General features: G+C 50.7%; 1 protein-coding gene and 1 long non-coding RNA gene across 2 annotated transcripts in view; both read left to right on the top strand.

Annotated features, from left to right (window-relative positions):
* Positions 1–18983, top strand: part of RNF43 (ring finger protein 43) — a 53477-nt gene that overhangs the window by 19699 nt on the left and 14795 nt on the right. The window contains exon 2 of the mRNA XM_052688745.1: positions 16425–16547. Within this exon, the coding sequence (XP_052544705.1) occupies positions 16425–16547 (123 nt within the window). The remainder of the gene's footprint in view (positions 1–16424; positions 16548–18983) is intronic.
* LOC128083472 (uncharacterized) lies at positions 2292–4441 on the top strand. The gene is made up of 2 exons (XR_008208083.1): positions 2292–3588; positions 4146–4441. It is a non-coding gene; the product is annotated as an uncharacterized LOC128083472 (long non-coding RNA).

Raw genomic sequence — 18983 nt, forward strand, 5'->3', positions numbered from 1 at the left:
CTGCAGCTCAGAAGTATGGCACAGGTTCAGTTGCAATTCTGGTGTGCAGAAACGGATTCTCAGCTCCTCCCTTTCACCCCATGTCTCTCATCTCTGCTCCCTCCTTACTCTGAGACCAGTACCGAACTGTGCAAGTAGCAGAACTGCTGATGAAAACAGCATTGCTGGAGCGACTGCAAAACCCAGTAGCAAAGCCATTTGGTGGGAGCAGAAGGTTGGGGGGAGGGGAGGTTTAGGGGCAATGAACAGCTCTGGAGCTGGGACACAAGCGCTGCTGGAAGGGGCCACGACCGATAGGAGCACTTGGGATTGCATGAGGGAGGTGCGGGTGTTAGAGTGCAGGGCAGGTGAGCGCTACACGGGGGGATTTGAGACAGGGCTGTGCCTCAGAGCAGGGCTGGCAGCTCGGGCAGCACCTTCTGAGAAAGGCAGGAGGGTTTTCCCTCCCTCAGCCTCCTCCTCGCCGGGCTGGCAGCTGCCGAGTCCGGTTCCTGTGCAGGATCAAGAGGAGGCAACAGGCGAGGCCTGTGTGCTGCCAGAGCTGTGCGGGGACAACGCTCGGCCTGTCGGGGTGTGCAGATGGGAGAAGCCGAGCCGTTTTGCACAGCAGGCGACTGGAGCTGTGAGTAGACAGGGCTGGCGGTGCCGCGCTCACAGAGCTCTGCTGGGCTCTGCACAGACAGGCCTGCTCGCCTCAAAGACAGCGATCGGATTCTCGCCCTCCGGGGGTTTCCAGCGAGCGCGCAGTTCAGAGGAACCCTTTCTTTTCTCCTGCTGTTCACACCCTGCAAAGAATTTTCTATCAACAAAAGAAATCGTTTTATAGTCAAGCGATGTTCAGCCCCGGTGCCTGGATGGGGAGGGGGTTTTGGAGGACCGGGGGAATCTGTGAGGGCTCAGAGTGAAGCCTGCTAGAGAACGCGAGATACGGCCAACAGCTCAGGGCAGGCGAGTTTGGGCTCTGCAAGAGCTGAGGCTCGGCTCAGGAAATGGTAACCGAACCAAATGCCAGAGCAGCCCATAAGGAGAGGGGAGGTCCAGGCAGGAGCTCTGGCAGACCAAGAAGACTGTTGTTCCTTCAGCCTCGGTGGCTGTGTGTGAGTGTGATGGATGCTCCACCACAGGAACCGCAGAGCCATAGAACAGCTTAGGTTAGAGGGGACCTTAACGATCATCTGTTTACAACCCCCCTGCTGTGGACAGGATTATCATCCACTGCATCAGGCTGCCCCATCCACTGATTATCTCCATTCCACTTGGGTCCGTGGCTCACTCACAAGCTCTCTGGGCAGCCTGTGCCAGCGCTTCACCACCCTCTGAGTAACAAATTTCTTCCTAACATCCAACCTAAATTTCCCCTCTTTTAGTTTAAAGCCATTCCCACTTGTCCTATCACTATCACACCATGAAAAAGTCAGTCCCTCTCCTGCTTGTAAGCTCCCTTCAAATACTGTAAGATTGCAATGACGTCTCCCTAGAGCCTTCTTTTCTCTAAGCCAAACAAGCCCAGCTCCCTCAGCTTATCTCCATAGGAGAGGTGCTGCAGCCCTCCGAGCATCTTTGTGGCCTCCTCTGGACTCACTCCAACAGCTCCGCATCCTTCCTGTATTGGGAGCCATAGGCTTGGACACAGTACCCCAAATGGAGCCATCCTTGAAGATCCGTGATATTTTCAGGTTCAGTGGGATGATGTCAAACCCAGAAGGATTTTGTTTGAATGCTATCAGTCATTCCTTCAGGGAAGGCCTGTCTGTTCAAACCCTGTTTAATGGCAGGTATCCCAAATCTCCTTCTCTGTGCAAGGGTCAGAAGTGTGCCATGGGAGCCTGGGGAGGTCTCCCTAGCACCAAGTTTATGAGCTGTGGTTCTCCAAGTTTTCTTGGAGAAATTGCATGCTGTGGGTTTTGCATTGCTTTGTTTTCATACGTGTTAATATAGATGACCAGGAAATGCAATGTGTCTCTCTAAGTGGAGGTACTCATGGTCCACAGCTGCTGCTGGGAGCTTTTCTCTTGGCCTTGCAGCTGGAAGAGCAGATGTCACCCTGTCATTGGGAGAGTGGAACACAGCTGGCCAGAGTGTGGGCTCTGCCCACTCTGAAACACAGCTGCCTCCAGTATCTCCTGGAGCAGATGCCCATCGGCTATCGCTGTTACAAATGTTTTCTACTGGGAGACAGAACTTGCCGATTTTATCATGAAGAGACACTCTGTATTGTCATCTTCAATGACTGAAATACTAAATGCTTCCAAATCCTACTTCCACTATTTCTGTGCACATCACAGCCTCGCTTGCAGCCCAGGTCTCATAGTCTTACTGTGAAGTAGGCAGTTATTCTTCATTTCTGTGTACTCCAAGTCTGTGATGATGTGTGTTAGCCTCTTAAAGCAAAAATGTCTCAAAGTTCAGGAGAAAACTGGGGCTCAAAGAGCCCAACTGCTGCTTCAGGATGAAGATGAGCAGGGCAGTGAGAATGTGGCCAAGCTATGTCATCAGAAGTAAGGACAGCCCCCTGGAAGCACAGCCTCCACTCTTGGGACATGCCAAGAGATCCCACCAGTTCCAGCAGCAGGGAACCAGCAGCCTCAAACTGGGCTGGAAAACCTTTTTTTGAGTTACTTAACCATTCTTCTGTAAAGCAGTCGTTGCTTCTCTTTGCCATACAAATGTTCCTGCATGTGTTTGTGATGGTAGAGTCAGTCGTTTTTGGAGAAAGATGGAAGTGTGATCTCAGAAGCTGGGCTCAGTTACCTGGGTAGTTTTCTTGGCTTCCATGAATGTGTCCAGAAGCTGGTGAGCTTGGGAAAGATTTTTTTTGTGTGCTTGGGTAAGGCAGTTTTTAAATGTCAAAGTTGAAAGTACTTTTCCTTAGCAAAAAAAAATCGGCAGCAAGCTGTTCAGTACTGGCTGAGCAGGCAACCATCTGAGCAGCTGGGCTGACTGCATGGCATTCTGCAGGAGATTTTCAGGGTTTTGAAGGCAGACCCATCTCCATGTCGTATCTCCTTTGAGATACAACAGCCTTTGAGCTGTTTGTGTCAGAACTGTTTGCTTACTTAATTTTAAAACGGTCACATCCACATAGACAGAGGGATTGCCACATCATGATACTCTGGAAGTGTCCTTTGGCACTTGATTTACAGCAGCTAAATAGCAAGGGGGTCAGTGGCCAGCTGGCCACCAAAGCAGGAAACCGGATGACAACGAGAATAAATAGTGTTTCATGGAGCTGGAGTATCTGACAGTGCTAGAAGCTGGAAGGACAGATCAGCATCCAGGATATTTGCTGTGGGACAGGTTCTCAGATGGCTGCTGAGCTGCGTGCCAGCAGGGGTGGCAGTGGGAGCAAACAGCACATGCGTTCGTATCCCTCCCCACACACATCCACGGGCCCTGCAGAAGCGTTGCATTGCACAGGCAGATGAGGATTTCTGTTGAGGATGGGAGGAGTGACTGATGGAGTTTTACAGAAGGGGCGTTTCTGCAGGTTTCCAAAGAATGAGAAACAGCCATCCTTGGACAAATCTCTGGGAGAAGCAGCGTTTGGGAAATCCCCAGGGTTGGTAGCCGAAGTGATGGATGTGATCAGTGAGATGATAGAAGCGGTGAATGAAAAATGCCGTCTGGGCTGTCAGCCTGCACACGCTGTGAAGGTGCTCAGCATTAGCAGCGTTGTCGTTCTGTGTGTGTCAGGAGGATGGTGGGCAGTTTACAGACAGAAAGACTTGAGCATGGGCGGAGAGAGGTGGCAAGGAGGGGCTGTGACATGTTCCATGTCTATGAGATTCAGCAAGGAAGGTCACTTCCAGCCTATTTTTACTACATTAGACGAGGATTTGAACGCTCCTCCAGGAAAAGTGCCACCCCCACTGCCTCGCTGCAGTTTGTCCAAGTTGACCTTAGTGGTTTCCTGCCAAAAATGCCCGTGAACAATAATGACTTGTTAATGATTTATCCCTGCGTTCTCAAGTGCTGCACTGATTCCTAATATAACAGAAATCATCAAAGCAGTGCTGTGCAGGCTTTAAGGTTTTGGCTACAGTGGCTTTTTGTCCTTACACAATGGCAGTAATGCAGGTTGTATGAGGAAATGGAGAACTTGGTGGATGGGGCAGTGTAAATGCATGTTATTCAATGTATTGTAGGAGTCTTGGTGGGAAAATCAACAGCACTGTACTGCTGGAGAACTCAGCTGAACTGTAATGAAGAACTGTCCCTTCTAGAGCCTGCACGGCGATGAACGGACGCATCAGCTGTTTGAAGAGTTTGCCTTCTGCAAAGAGATCTGCAAATTCACACTGTTGGGGCTGGGTATGGCTCTGGTAATGGGAGCTGTGAGAGCAAGCTGTGTTTCCCTGGGAGATGGACACCTGTCATTTTCACAGGGCAGAAGTATGCAGGCTTATGGCACAGAATACAACATTAAAAAACCTGTTCTCTGTGCTTGGAGCATGGCTGTGTAATAAATCCTTGATCAAACATCCTGCCTTGGTGCGGGAGAACACAGGAAGATGAAAAGCAGCCGATACGTACAGAGGCAGAATTTGTGATTGCAACAACTCCAATCCACCTCCACCCTTCAAAGCCAGGGGAAAAAGCAAGCAAGCCCAGGAACTGGAGTTTGCATGAGTCAGTTCAAGTGTAGATGGCTGATTGTACACAATGTAGTGTTGTTTTATCACCAAGAAGCCATATCAGAAGCTCCAGGCAGATCTAGATGCTCTTTTGCAGTGATCATTCTGTGACAGAGACCAGAGAATCCTTTTTTATTAGCAAACAAACAAACAAACAACAAAACAACCCAAGCAGAAAATACAGAATTGGCTGGCGTCAGCCTGACAGCTCCTTCCTCCAGATCCCCGGATCTGCAGTAACTGGAGATGGGAGAGGGCCTTCCGTCCAGTAAGCAGGAGGATTGTTCTGCTTTCAGAACATTCTTTATTCCTAACTCCTGTGGCTCCAGGTGTCCTTGCTGTCCCCACACTCAACTCCCTTTCAGGTCTTTGCCCTCTTCCATAGTTCTGGAGGAGATGTGTGTGGATGAGAGTTGGATCCTCCGGCTGAGGCGATGTCACAACTAACCTACTTTCACTCCCTAAAAAAACCCTCTGTGAACGGCTCCTTTCCCATTCTGATGAACAAAAAAATGGCTTTTAAAGCTGTCAATCTGCACCATTTTAAAGTAAGGGTTGGTGAAATTGTTGTGAAGATAGCAGTAGTAACCTTCTACTTGATCACATTTTGTCAAGCAAGGTGGCTATTTTGCTTTCTGCCCCATTTGTCCTTGATGTCATGTCTTCACAGCTCTACTCTGTAGATGTCATGTATTCACAGCTGTGGTCTACTCTGGACACTGCAGCAGTGGTGGCTGAAAACAGAAATTTCTTCACCTTTTTGGCCTCAGTCTCTTGAGCACTGGGCCAAGAGCTGTGTCATCCTCGTCCCTAAGAAGCTCCGTGTGGAGACATGCCCTTTGGTGATCAGTGTTGGATTCTTCAGAGGCTCCCTGCAAGCTGAAACTAAGGGGAAAAGTTATGCTTACCTACTTCAAGCTCCTTTCAACATGCCAGCCATGCTTATAGAATGTCTGTGAAACTGTTGGTTGCTGGAATCTCCAGGATGAAAGCTTGGCTACATGCAGAAAGGCTGCTGATAGTCGAGGGTGTGTTTTGGAGCTAACAGAGATTGCCTTCGGGAGTCTCCTGTGAGAGTATCCTCAGTCAAAAATAGCTATTGACAGAGCTGAAATCCATCATGGAGTTCGTTTGCAGAGGATATTGTGGAAGAAAATACAAATGGGCAAAAGGGGAAGGAAACAATTCTGTGAAATCATCAAGCTGTTCATCACTGTGCTCTGCATACATCCTCCAGAGCAGTAGCTCCCCAAGCTCCCAGCCACTGGATGCTGGGAAGACATGAGGTGGAAGCTCTCTTTCTGATTGATATCCATTAGTTGGTGAGAGACAGGTTTTGAGTTACATCCATTTGGGGTTTGACCCTGTGTGCATGTGCTGACATTTTTATTCCCACTCAGCATCTGAAGTGGAATCAATTTTGAAGCCTCTCAAACTTTTCTGTTTAAACTGGTGCAGACAAGTTGTGTGGCCTTAAAAAGAGCACATGCATGGATGTTGGAAGTGAAAGTCTGCAGCTGTGCCAGGGCTGGGACACAAACACCCCATCTTTCTCACCTCCTGTAGCAGCAGATGAGCTCAGCATCCCCAAGAGCCCAAAGCTGCATTCTCTGCATTCCTGTAGCTCCTTATATGTCAGTGATGTCATCGATAGCAGCCAGGGAAATGTGGATCCCAGAGGGCCCAAACTCATGTCTTAGCAAGTAAGCGTAGGAGGAACCAATTTTTGCAGCGTACTGTACTGTACTAGCAAGTCTTATTGAATCAAAGCACTGCAAATGTGTTTGCATCTGTTTTGTCTCTTGGCAATACTACAGCATCCAGGAGGAGTTGCACTTCTGTCCATCACTGGCTATTCTCTCACTCCAATGAAAACAACTGCATCCGAGCAACAAGACAATGGGAAGTCAAGTTTGACGTATGATCAAAAAGCAGGGCATGTATTCCTTTAGCTGTTCTGCATTCTTCACCATTATGCCTAGAACTTGCTGACACACACCGTATGTGTGCAGGAGGTTGCTGCCACTTGAAGGCGTCCCTTCTAACCTCCAGCCTTCGTGTCATGGACAAAACTTTGCCAGCCTGCAGAGGAAACCCATTTGCAATTTTTTGGGGCAGGACAAACGTGCCTTGTTTTGGGAACACAGTAGCAAAATTTTAATGCAAATTTTCATCCTTCTTTTTTATTTTTTCCTTTTATTTAGATGATGGCATCCTAGCACTGCTGCAGCCTTCTGGCAGGCATGCCATCCATGGATTGATGCTGCTGCTGTGGCTTGCCAGATTTGAACCCCAGGCTGCATTGAAGCAGAAGCTTTTAAACAATGCTCTGTGCACCACAGATACCTTGAAGCCGTGGTAGCTCAGTCTGCAGGCGGCCTCCTGAACATTAAATAACATTTTCCAGCTTAAACTTTGCTGACTGGGGGAACCGGACTGGTGGTCCAGGAGGGTGTTTGTATCTCACATTGAATTGTATTTTTTTTCCTGGTTGTTTTAGGAAGTTGTCTTTGACAGGAGCTTCCGGGAGCCATGCATGACCCAGATTAGCTTTCTGCCCCCACTGGAGGCAACGCCAAACCTCCTCTGGGTTTGGAGGTTTAGGACTGGCAGTGGGACGGAGCGGTCATTGGAGCTGTGGTATTTCCTGCCTCGGAAGCAGTTCGCTGTGTAGCCTCAGTGTTACTTGAATGTGGCTCTGTGTTACTCGTCTGTAATTAGAGCAGACTTGCCAGCTCTTGATTTCATCCCTTCATTTCTACAGTGTTTCCAGACCTTGTGCAGTTTGCCCCAGAGAGCTGGGGCTTGTTTTCTAAACCAAATTTAGCCAGGCCTTATACCTACACCTGCATATTTCCAACTACAAATAACAATGGAAGCGATTTTATCTAATCTCCCACCACCTGGTTTGTTCTTGTCCACACTCTTAGGCATGAGGGTGTTGAAAACACTTTTGGCAGCAGTAGCTTTAAGCTGTGTAACCACCAGCGTCAGCACAACCACCCAGGCTACGCAGACGGCGTGTGGGGAGGAAGGTCCAGGCAGCAGCAGCAGCATGCAGGCAGGGCAAAAGGGAAAGCAGCCCTGCCTGTGTGGAGGCTGAAGGAAGAAGAGCAAAGCAGTGGAGGCGCAGCCCTCAGCGATGTCCTGCAGGGAAGAGCCTGCCCAAACAAACAGTGCCCAGGGGCTGGTAGGTGCTTCTGTGTCTCCACATGACTCGGTGGCCGGTCCCCAGGACACCTTGCAGAGCAGAGCCGTGACTTTCTAGCTTGAGGAGCGAGTGCTGAAGGCCCCTCCTCTACGCCGGCATTTCAGCGTTGAGCTTTGGAAGGACTCCAGGCAAGCAGTGAAGGGCTCTTTGATAATATCTGACGGGCGGGTAAGAATTTTGGGCAGCGGCCAAGATACACATTGCCTGTAATCGTTAACTCAGTCTGTAAACAGTTCAAACGGCACTGAAGAGGCCGTCAGTTATTACATTAGAAGCAGCCTTTCATCTCCCCGCTCAGAAGCCAGCCGTGCAGCGCTGGCCCCTGCTGCGCTGACTGTAGCTGCAGGTCTGTAGGCAGGGCAGGCAGTGCTTGGTCATACAATGCGCGCCGCTCTGAATGGCTGACCTTCAAACCTTCGGTGCTGCAGCAATAACTAAATCATTAGTTTCCTTTTGTTCTGCACCTGGCTGAGGCCAGGGATATTCAGGGGGGAGGGGATGGGATTCGGGAGTTGGACGACGTTCCTGCTCTGTGCACACAGCACAGGAACCCAGCAGGGCTGCCTCCTGACCCCGTGCCCACCGCATGCCTGCGGCTCTTCCCCGGTGAGCACAGACCTGGCATATAGCAGCCAGGTAAGGCTGCCCCACTGCTGGCTTCTCCAGAAGGAGCCCCACCGATGGTTCTGGCCTTCGATGTCCAAGCAGCAGTCAGTGCAGCAATGCTGCTGAGCTTCATCTTCAGAAGAGTGTTGGAGGATTCTCCAGCCCATGTCAACCTGGGCAGAGCCCCAGGGCTCTTTCCAAGAGCTGCTCAGCCCTCCTGGAGATGCGTGATGCTTCAGTAGAAGTAATGGCATCATCTCCCCCAGGGAGAGTTTCCTTATCCGTCTTTGCTCTTCTCGATCTATTATCTCCTATCTGTAAGAGCAAGAATGCTTTCTGGCATTCACTTTCAAGGCTTTAATTTTGAAATCCACTTTAGGAACTTGCTAGTTGAGGAAGCAATATTCTTGTCTGTGTGGTAGAGTGGCCTGGGTTTGGGAGAGTGTTTGCATCTGGCCCATCACTGCAGAGTTGCCTTTGGCATCAGAGCTTTCTCCTTGATCTATCCAGGCTCGATGTATCTGCACCATCCCTAAGCTGACTCTAAGTGACCAGACAGCTTTGTGTGGTAATGGCACAGATCTGTGCTTCGTGTGGCAGGAATGATGTCTGTACAATCCATACTGCTTGGGTTTTGCCTCTTGTTGAGGAGCAAGATGTCTGGCTCAGGGGCAACACTTGAGTGAGTTTTTGTGGAACAGTTTTAAGCTGCGGGCTGTAAGAAGGGTCAGCGTGGCGCAAGAGGCTGTTGTGTAAGAGAGCATCGGAGAACCGGGATTGGTGGTGGCATTTTCCCCTCTAGGGTATATGGAACAGGCTGTAAACACGGGTTGGATGCACTTCACTTGGCCTTGACTCTCAGACTGTCTGTGCGTGCTCGGAGGCAGCAGGAGCATGAGCTGTTCTCCCGTGACTTGGGCCAGCTTGCCTTTACTTTCATTTAGCAGTGTGAGTCAGGGCTGACCAGAGAACCTCCCTTTGCCTTTGATATTCCAAAAGGGGTATGTGGACCAGAGAGAGAGTCAACCAGACATCATGATGAAATGTTTCCCTAGCTTTCCTTGATGACCCGTATCATCATTGCAGAGACCACGCAAGAACAAGTGACACTTGCTTTCTCTGTATCAGACCTCTCTGTCTTCACTTCAGCAGTGCTGCCAAAGGACAGTGAAGTGTGTAGAAAGATTTTTCTCCAACACCATGGCCATGCTTGTGCAACTAGACAGAAAAGATCCAGACTTAGTGACTCACCTACAACATCTAACTCTGCAAATGGGGTAATCAAATAAACATCCCTGTTGGGGTTCTGCACTTCTCTTTGTTGCTCACCGGCTTTGCAATGAAAACGGGAAGGAGATGCAGTTGTTGATTAGGGGCTGATTTATTGTATCAAACTCTCAGACATTTCTTTAGACAGTCTTTAGACGTGCCAAAGCTCACGAGCACAGGTAAGGGAGCAGGCGTGTGAGTATGGCAGTGGCAGCATGTAGTCCTTGGTCTCCTCTCCCACCTCCCACTCCTGTAGGGGACGAGGATGCTTGGCTGAGCTACTCACTTGCAGAGGTAGGACCCGAGTCTCTCTAAGAATAATGTGTTTGTTATCAGTGTACGTGTTTGTCTGTGACTCATATGTGGGTAAGGTGTGTTTGCTTTTATAACAGATCTTGAAACTTTATGCAGGGAAATTAAAAAGCCCCATATCCTGATGACTAGGCTTCATGCCCAGCAGTCATGGAAGCTGCAGTTTTTCCTCAGGCCCTTTGAAACACCCTGCCATGCTCTTCCTTTCCAAACCAGCCATTTCCATCTTCTTCAGTTCACTCTATCTCCTAGCCTCACCCTTTCCTGTTCTCCTACATGTTTCTAGCAGCATCCCACAGTGCTTTTCAGCTCCGTCTCATGTGCCAGCCTTTCTGTAGCCTTTCCAACGGCTGTGCCTGCGAGTAGAGTGACAGCTACAAGCTGGAGTAATGCTTGTGTAAGTGGGGCTTCTGCTGAGCTGATACAGACAGGGAAGAGCCTCACCCAGGGACAAACACGTTCACACGGTGTGAGCTCTGGAGGAGGTCAGGGAGGAGGATCTGATGGCTGAGGCTGTCCCCAGTTGGCAGCAACATTCCTTGGGCTCGCCCTGTGCCAGCAGAGCTCAGCACTGCCACACATTGCAGGCTGGGTCTGTGAAGGGCTGTCAGGATTTTAGCAGCGCAGCACAGGACTGAGAAGATTTGGGAAGTGTGCCTGCTCTGTTCCACCCCTGCTGTGCAGGAGTTTTCCCTGGTGTCAGCACTTGCGGCCGTGTTTGTGCACTGACACTTCTTGGAGACGTGCCACACAGTTGCAGCTTTTCAGAGCTGGTAGGTCTCCCTTGCTCCTTCCTGTGGTGATCCTAGTGCAGGTGCCTGGTCTCCATCTCCTGGTAGACTTCAGCGAGGGATCTTGGACAATAATTCCCATCACAAGGTCATTTTTAGCAGCTAAGATAGGGAGGATGCTAGCAGAGTAGTTCCTCTTGCTTTTTTGAAACCTTTGAGGAATCATTTATTTAGCTTGTAACCTCAGTGGCAGACACTCAGCAAGGATGAGGATGAACCAGTATAGACCCCGATATCCACAGATAGGGAAATGTCTGTGTTCTGCCCTCGTGAGCTCAAGCACTGTGACACCCACAGGACTGGGTGAAGCAAGTAGGTCACTGGGGAGCAGGTATCTCTGGACGATAAGCAGTGGCACAACAAACAGTGCCTGAGATGCTGCGTGCCCTCCAAAGGCTGCTGCTTGCTGTGCCCTTGGCTCCTCGCTTATCTCCTCCCCGTTGCCAGGCTGCCTTGTTTTGTTGTGCAGCTCCCTTGCAAGGGAGCTTTTCTAACAGGGGACTTCCATTGGCTGTGCCTTGCTGCACCAGCAGCCCATGCAAAACTCTCCCAGCGTCAGCTGCAGTGATGGAAATGCCAGACTGGAAAAATCAGTGCACGCTTCTCCTGCTTGAGTGTTCCCCAAAGTCATGTGCGGGAGTGAAAGGGATGAGGCTGCTGGCATGGTGCTGGGTCAGAGCCCTGAGTCACAGAACTGCTTCTCATGGACAGCAGAGCCTGGAGGGTGGAAGAAGCTCTCGCAGCTCTCTGGCACTGACCACAGACCTCAGCTTCAATACATTATTTCTAGCCCAAATGTCTGTGGCAAAGGTATGTGTGCAGCCTGTGGTGCTGCACTGTGCGCCTGGTGCCTGTGGTTGCAGGAGGAACGTGGAGGTGGGAGGATGCAGGTGCAAGGGGCTGACATGAGGCAATGGGAAAACGCACAGCCCACCTGTGAAGGGAGATTGGAGAGTGAAGACTCCACTTACGGACACGTAACACCGGTGGCATGCAATGAGAGGCCTAAAAAGAGAGAACGAGGTGTATAAATGACCCTGCCTGAGAACATGGTGTGCAAATGAGTCCCACTGCAGCTCCAGCATGCCAGCCTGCTTCTGACAGCAGCCACTGTCAGGTGTGCGGCGCCCAGCGATGCTCACGCATCCCCCTGTGCAGCGCTCAGAGCTCAGAGCAGGGCTGGCAGCCTCCTGGTTGTGCAAGGCAGCCTTCATGCTTTCCTGTTTCACCGATCTGTCTAATTGCTTTTTAACCCACACCTTTGGCATTCCCAGCATCCTGTGGGAACGAGCCTTGCCATTCGACCGGACCGCGAGTCGGCTCCGCTTCTGTTTGTTTGAAAATTCCTGCTTGATAATTTCACTTGATGGCCCTGGTGCTTTTGTTTGAGAAATAGTAAATAATCGCGCTCCATTTGCTTTCTCCATATTTTTCATGATTTCACATAGCTCTAAAATAACACATCTCTACAAACCTAAAGAGTTTGTGTTTGTTTAATCTCTTCTTGCAGAGAAACACTTCCTTCTCTTTAATGTGGAGTGAGCAGAACTTCTTGTAATATCCGAGGTGTTGACACACTGCAGCTTTATCTGCTAGATTTGCTGGTTTGGTTTTTGTAATTCTTCTACAGCAGTGCCTATCGGTCTGTTTGCCTTCTGACTGCTTTGGGTGATTCAGTAACCGCTTCCATAGGACTCCCCACAGCGACAACAAGCTCCTTCTTGAGTGTTAAAAGCTGACCCAGGGCAGATAGTAACCAAATGGCCGCGTGTTCCATGTTTGTTGGTTTGTTTTTAAGCCTTTTCTGTCGTTCTGTCACTTGGTGTCAGGAGATCCCTTTATGGCCAGTGTGATGTTTACCAGCTTGAATATTCATGTGTTATTGAGAAACTCAGCCACTTAATTATTCCTCTCATTTTCCAAATCCTTTGTGAAAATGTTCAGACAATACAGTTTGCTTCTGGGGCTTAACTGGTGAATGTGCTCCATTGTAAAGGCTGACCTGCTTTTTCTGTTCTGAATTTGGGGCAGGACTGCGTAATATTCTGTCATCTTTCATAGCTTCGACTTTGTAGAAGGTCAGAAGTGGAGACATAGTGTACAAAATTAACCAGACTACTCCTAACTACTACTAACCACTACTACGAACCCCTGTTCTTTCACCAGCTTCACGGACCCCGTAGGTTTGTGGAGCATGACTCCTTTTCCCACAGCTCTTGGCTCATCCCTTCCCTTCTTCCTGCTGTTTGGCTGGGGGACGTCAGGGTTACCAATCTGCTGTGCCCGGATCGCCTTCAAGTTCTTCACATTCAGTTTTGTGTTTGCTACGTTCCTTTTCCTGGTGCTGAGATCTATTTATTGATGAGTGATACACTGCTGCTAAGAGCTCACCAGGTCAGTCCGTGATGTGCATTAGAGCCCTCTGATGGATGCTATCTTGTCCTGTTCTCTCCTTTCCAAGCCCCTTTTAGGGGGATTTTGTCACGATGTTTCAAATCAAATCAATCCTTTCGACTCATTCCCCATGAAGAAACTGTGAGCACTCTGAATTCTGAGAATACAGAGAAAACCAAGGCGAGGCACTTAGCTTTGGTGCTAGAGACCTTGCTTCAGCAGCCTTGTCCCTGAAGAACAGATGTCTTTGAGTGGTTCTCAGAAAAAGAAAACAAATGATCTCTTTACTTTGGGCATAGCTGATTCAGTGAGAATGTAATAAGCCTAAACTGCAGCAGGATGGATTCAGATAAGTCATCAAAAACTACTGTGCTGTGCGGGGGAGAGCGCAGCCCTGGACTGGATTGCCTGGGGTGGGTGAGGAATCTCCATTTTTGGAGGTCTTGAAAACAGGTTAAGCGAGTGTCTCTGAGGAATGTTTGAGGTCTGGCTGATCCTGCCTTCGGGCAGCAAAGTGGGCTCCGTGACCTCTCAGGGTCCTCTTTTCTTCTGCCGTTTTAGAAGCGAAGCCCCCAGAGGAAGGCTGGCACTTGCCCTGCGCCCGCCGTTCCTGGGCAGCTCCGCGGGCTCCATGCAGGTGGGCTCCTGCTGCTCCGGGCGCAGCGTGGCGCAGGTCGGTGCGCGGGCGGCAGGGCTGCTGGGAAAGGCTGCGAGAAGTTAGCAAGACGAGTTTGGTATTTTTGGAGGGATGGTGTGGGTGGAAATGATAGAGAAGGAGCTGCCACGGGGTAAGGAAACGAGGGAAAAAAGGGGCAGCAAGCACGTAGGGATGTGGGGGAAGCTCTGCATCCTGCTGAGCAGGTGGCAGGGAGAAATGGAGTGACAAAACCAGGGGGTTCGCAAGCCTGACTGACCTTTCTCTGCTAGATTTGAGAGGCTTCCCAGGAGAAGAAATGACTTCTTGGTTTGGCAGTGGGTGCTGCAGACGTCCCCAGCCTGGAGAAGCGCTTCAGTCCTGCAGGCAGTGAGCTGGTCTGTGGCCACACATGGTCTGGTTTTGGGGGCAGTGAGGGATGCTGATGCAGCAGCTGGAGCACAAGCCCTGTCTTCACTGAGGAATCTCATAATATTTGTTTTTCCACATGATCCTTGGCTTACTTTTTGTGTCTGCTCTTGTCTTGCGAGCACAATGTGCAGCTGTGATTGCTCACTCACTCAAAATGCAGCAACTGATGTGGTGGAAGTGCCAAAAAATGCAGTTGTAGGATGTAAAAAGTAAGGGCCAGGTCCTGTTGCTTTGCTGCTGCTTGACAGGTTGCCTCTTTGTCACCGAACAGAAGGAGAAGAGGTAGGAAGAGAGAGTGGAAGCAGTCAGGAGCTCTCATGGCTGCCTCCTGCTCATCTTCTATGGAGTGCCGAGGAAGGCACCAGCAGTCTCAGCTCTAAGAGGTGATTTGTGCCCAATGAGGGACTCATTGCAGAATAAAGGGATCCACCAGTGAGCCCCAGCCCTGTGGGCTGCAGCCTGCAGGATGCTGCATGCCTGGGGCTCTGCTGGCTGTGGGTTCCCTGCTGCTGGCCATGCCTTCTGTGAGTGTAGCTGTGCCCTGGGCAGGAAAGCGCAAGACAAAGGACTTTTGCTTGGCCAGGGAGATCAGGTGTCCTAGAGTGCAAAAGCAAAAAATCACAGTGGCCAGTCTTAATAGGAGATCACAGAGAAAGTTTTGGTGCATTCATCAGCATTAGCAGTTCTTTTCCCCGTGGTTTCCCTCCCAGGTTCCCTTCCAAGAGTTCGTCTATGCTGCTCAATGTTATTTGGAGATGCAGAATCATTAAGGTTGGAAAAAACCTCTAAGATCATCTAGTCCAGCCATCCACCTACCACCAATATTGTCCACGGGCTGTGTCCCTCAGTCCTACATCTTTCCTTAAACACCTCCAGGAACACTGACTTCACGACCTCTCTGGGCAGCCTGTGTCAGTGCCTGACCCACTTCTTCCCAAACCAGCTGCAGGCAGAGATGTCCCCTGCCCCTGTCTGCCCCACACATCTCAGCAGCATCGCATCCCACTGCTTGGCTTGCACTAACGAGACCCTCTGAATCCCCATGCTGCTGCATGGTGCACTGGGGGTCTGGGCTCCTTTGATAGCCTCCCCATTCTGAATCTGACGAGTCAACTCCCTTCTGCACAGCTCTGGGACGGTGCTGCAGCTGCCTGCAGAGCAGGGCGTGCTGCTGGGTGGACAGAGGCACAAAGCCTGCCCTGATCCTGCTGCTTTATGATGCTGACCTTTCTTGCTCGCTTCCCACACTTGCACACACTGATGCATTAATAAAAGCTGCCCAGCACCCTTAGAATTCATAGGCTTTTCTGTACCATAACCTCTTAATGCACTGCAGTTTAGTCACAGAGAAGGACGTCTGCCAGCTTTTCAAGGAAAAAAGCTGGGAATGTTCATGCAAGATGACAGGACTCCCCAGAGGGAGCCAAGAATTGCAGCTTCCTTTGGCCACCCATCTTTCAGCCTTCCCCTCAGCACCAGGCTGCAAGCCCAGAGGCAGTTGCACAGTGCAGAGGCAGGGATGCGATGGGGCTCAGCCCCTGTGCCAGCAGCTTGGCTTGAAGGGGTGAACATCTTTCCAGGGAATGTGGTCTCTGGGATCTTTCCTTCTCCCATCTCATTCCTGGTGTCTCCTGCAAAGTGCTTTCAATTTTGCCATCCTTCCTTGGGCTTCTTTGGCTTCTCCTCTACAAATTCACCATAGCATTTGATGAGCTTGGTGGCAGAAATGCTTTGTTGTAATGGGAAGCTGTAGGCTGCAGGTCCTGCACCACAGGGCCCAGCAGCAGTGCTGGACCACCAGGCCAGTGCTGTTGGGATGCTGCATCCCAGAAGTCAAGGGCTGTGGTCTCATCTGGCTTTGAATATCCATGACTGGGACAAACACAGACCTCTGTGACGGTGATAGCAGGCACTCCACCTTTCCCTGGGAAGTCTTCCTGGTGAATCAAAGCTTTGATTTGTTCCTTGTGGCATTCAAAGCCTCACTGACACTCAGACATTGCCATGGGATGGAGAGATGCCCACTGGGTGTCCTGCACCCTCCGTGCAGGTCCTTGAGGCATGGAGTTTGCAGTGGGCTTCAGGCACCCATCGCAGTGCGGAGCCTCAAGATCTGAGCTTCCTTTGCTTCTGTCCCACAGTCCCACCCGCTGTCCCTGTGCAACACCAGTGAGGATGAACACACAGAGTCAGGATTCATCACCATCGTCAAGCTCGAGCAGCCGGATCGGGATCCCAACCCTTGCCTGTCCCTGGCTAACAAGGTATGTGCAAAAATGCTCCACAGTGGCACCAGTGCAGAAACTGATGTGATGCAGGAAAGAGCAAAATTGTAGTAATTTGCCGGGTGAGGCACAGGAAGGATCAGCACTGAGCAGCTCAGACAAAAGCAAACCAGACAGACTAGAAATGGGACGTGACTGCTGAGGGCCACCATCCATCCCCTTCTGAAGGAATGGGAGACCTCAGAGGTGTTCGGGTCGGGTCTCTGTGAGTGAATGGCAGTTTCTGTGTCAGAAGTTGAGGTCACTGGTACAATTCTGTGGTGATAAGGAAGTCAGGTGAGAATGAGGGTCATTTTAAGCCTTAAAATCTTTGCGTCTCTGATAAAGTTGAGTGGATGGAGGCTAACATTAGCTTTCTCTTCAGAGACTGAGTCTGTGTCCTTTCATTGTCTCTGTATAAAGCGTTGTGTTATTTTCCATAAGTTCTGCACAAACACGAAGAGCCTTGTTTAGTCTGGGTTGGATTTGGTGGTGCAGCCTAGGTAACAAAAGCAAGGAAAGGGGAGCGATGCTGAGATGACCCCTGTGATGGATTTTACAGCTCGAGGCTGCTTTCCCACAGCCTTACAGGCAACCAGGTGGCAATGCCTGTCCCTTTCTGCACCGGTGGTGCTGGCTTCCAGCCTGCCTGCAGGCACTCCTGCTGCAGTTCCTCTCCTGGGGATGCTCACAGCTCTCTGCCTCATGCAGTACCACAAAATACAGGCAGATGTTCTTCAGCAGGCTGTGTTCATGGGCCCTCCTTTGGACTTGTGCCCTGACTCCTTCACCCTTGCAACTGCCGTCCTTCTGCACTGGGGTTTGTCAACTTTTCCATTCTCCTGAATCCTCTGCCCAGCTCCCTCCCTCCAGCAGTACACAGATGGATCCCCAAAGCTTTGGCTGGCATTTTGCTTTGAGAGCACAAGGGCAGCTGCGGGCTGTGGCTGGTGCTGGGGCAGGAGCCTTGTTCCCTTGGCGTGCGTTGCCTGCGGCAGAGCTGTGCATGTTGAATTGCAGTGCTATATCAACGCTGATAAAAATAACCATGTGCAAAGTGTTATCATAACCTCTCCTGCAGCTGTCACCCAGCCAAGCAGTGCACACAGACAGCACTTTCAAGCCCAGCGTGAGAATGACTCCGTCAGTCACCTGATGCACTTTCTGCTTCTGTTCTCTTAGATGCTAGCCCTGCTCCGACATCAGAGCTGACTTTGGTAGGAAGGTGTCTGATCTGCCTGGGGAGAAACAGCCATGGAGGACACATGGAGTCAATTCAGATTGATTTATTTCTATTTCTGCTGCATCGTTTGCAATTCTGTACCACAGAAGTAGTTTTTCCCCATGTGAAACACTGATTCCAAGTCTGGTTGTCAGACTGCTGAAATCTCCTAAACCAACCTGTGAATACTTCCAGTGTTCAAAGAGTGAGATGAGCTGAAGAGAGCTGACACAAAGACAGCAAGCACTCAGCACGCAGGCTGTGGATAGCCTGGACACAAGTTGCTTCTCTGCAACAGGAGTCTGAAATATGGTGTGAAAGATCACTTGCCCAGTCTTAGTTGTTTGTTTCCCCATCACTGGTGTATTTAGCAGGATAAAATCTTTGTAGAGCTCTTCAGTGTTCATCAAAGCTTGACTGGCTCCCATGAGTGGAAGTCGCTACTTGAAAGTCCTGTTTGCTCCTTGTTGCTGGCAAACGCCACGGCTCCTCTGATCCCAGGCAGGACCCCAGGCTCTGATCCCTGCCCAGAGCCCCTAATGCCCGTTTTCCAACTTCCCCATTTGTTCTATCAAATCCAAGAGTGCACAATCCTATCAGCGACTCAGAGTCCAACCTCCTGGAGCTCCGTGGTGTTCCCCACATTCTCCATTTCCATCCTACTCCCAAAGCCCACAGCCAGCCCTGGCCCCCAGCTCCTCCCCACCGACCAGATGAGCTCGGAGGCCGCTTCCCCGGCGCTGCGTTTGATATTGCAGCTGGGAAGCTGCAGCACTGACCTCTGGCCCCTGAGCTGGAGTTTGGCAATGCAGCGGGTAAACTGCTGCAGCAGCTCCGGCAGATCCCTGTTTGCACAGGCGCTCGGGACGCCCAGATCAAAGCACTCCGCATGAGTAACAGCGGCCCAGCCCTGCACTTTGTTCACGTTCCCGGCTCCCTTTCACAAGAGCTGCCTCTGCCTGCCTCGAGGGCTCGGTGGGAGAACGTGGGTGAGATCGTGGGTGACCCCGTGAGGTCCTGCAGTGTGCTTTGAGCTCACCGGCACGGGGTGCACGCTCACTTGCGTGGTCCCAAAGCTGTCCTCATCAGACTGCAGCAAGAGCTGGGCAGCGAGGAGCGTGGCGTGGCTGATCCCTCAGCTCCTCATCCTGGGCCTGCAGCCCAGGGATCACCTGAGCCTCTCCCTGATGAGTGCAGAGGACAGGGAGCAGAGA

This window comes from Tympanuchus pallidicinctus, unplaced genomic scaffold (genome assembly GCF_026119805.1).
Source record: "Tympanuchus pallidicinctus isolate F22 unplaced genomic scaffold, pur_lepc_1.0 scaffold24, whole genome shotgun sequence".
Lineage (NCBI taxonomy): Eukaryota > Metazoa > Chordata > Aves > Galliformes > Phasianidae > Tympanuchus > Tympanuchus pallidicinctus.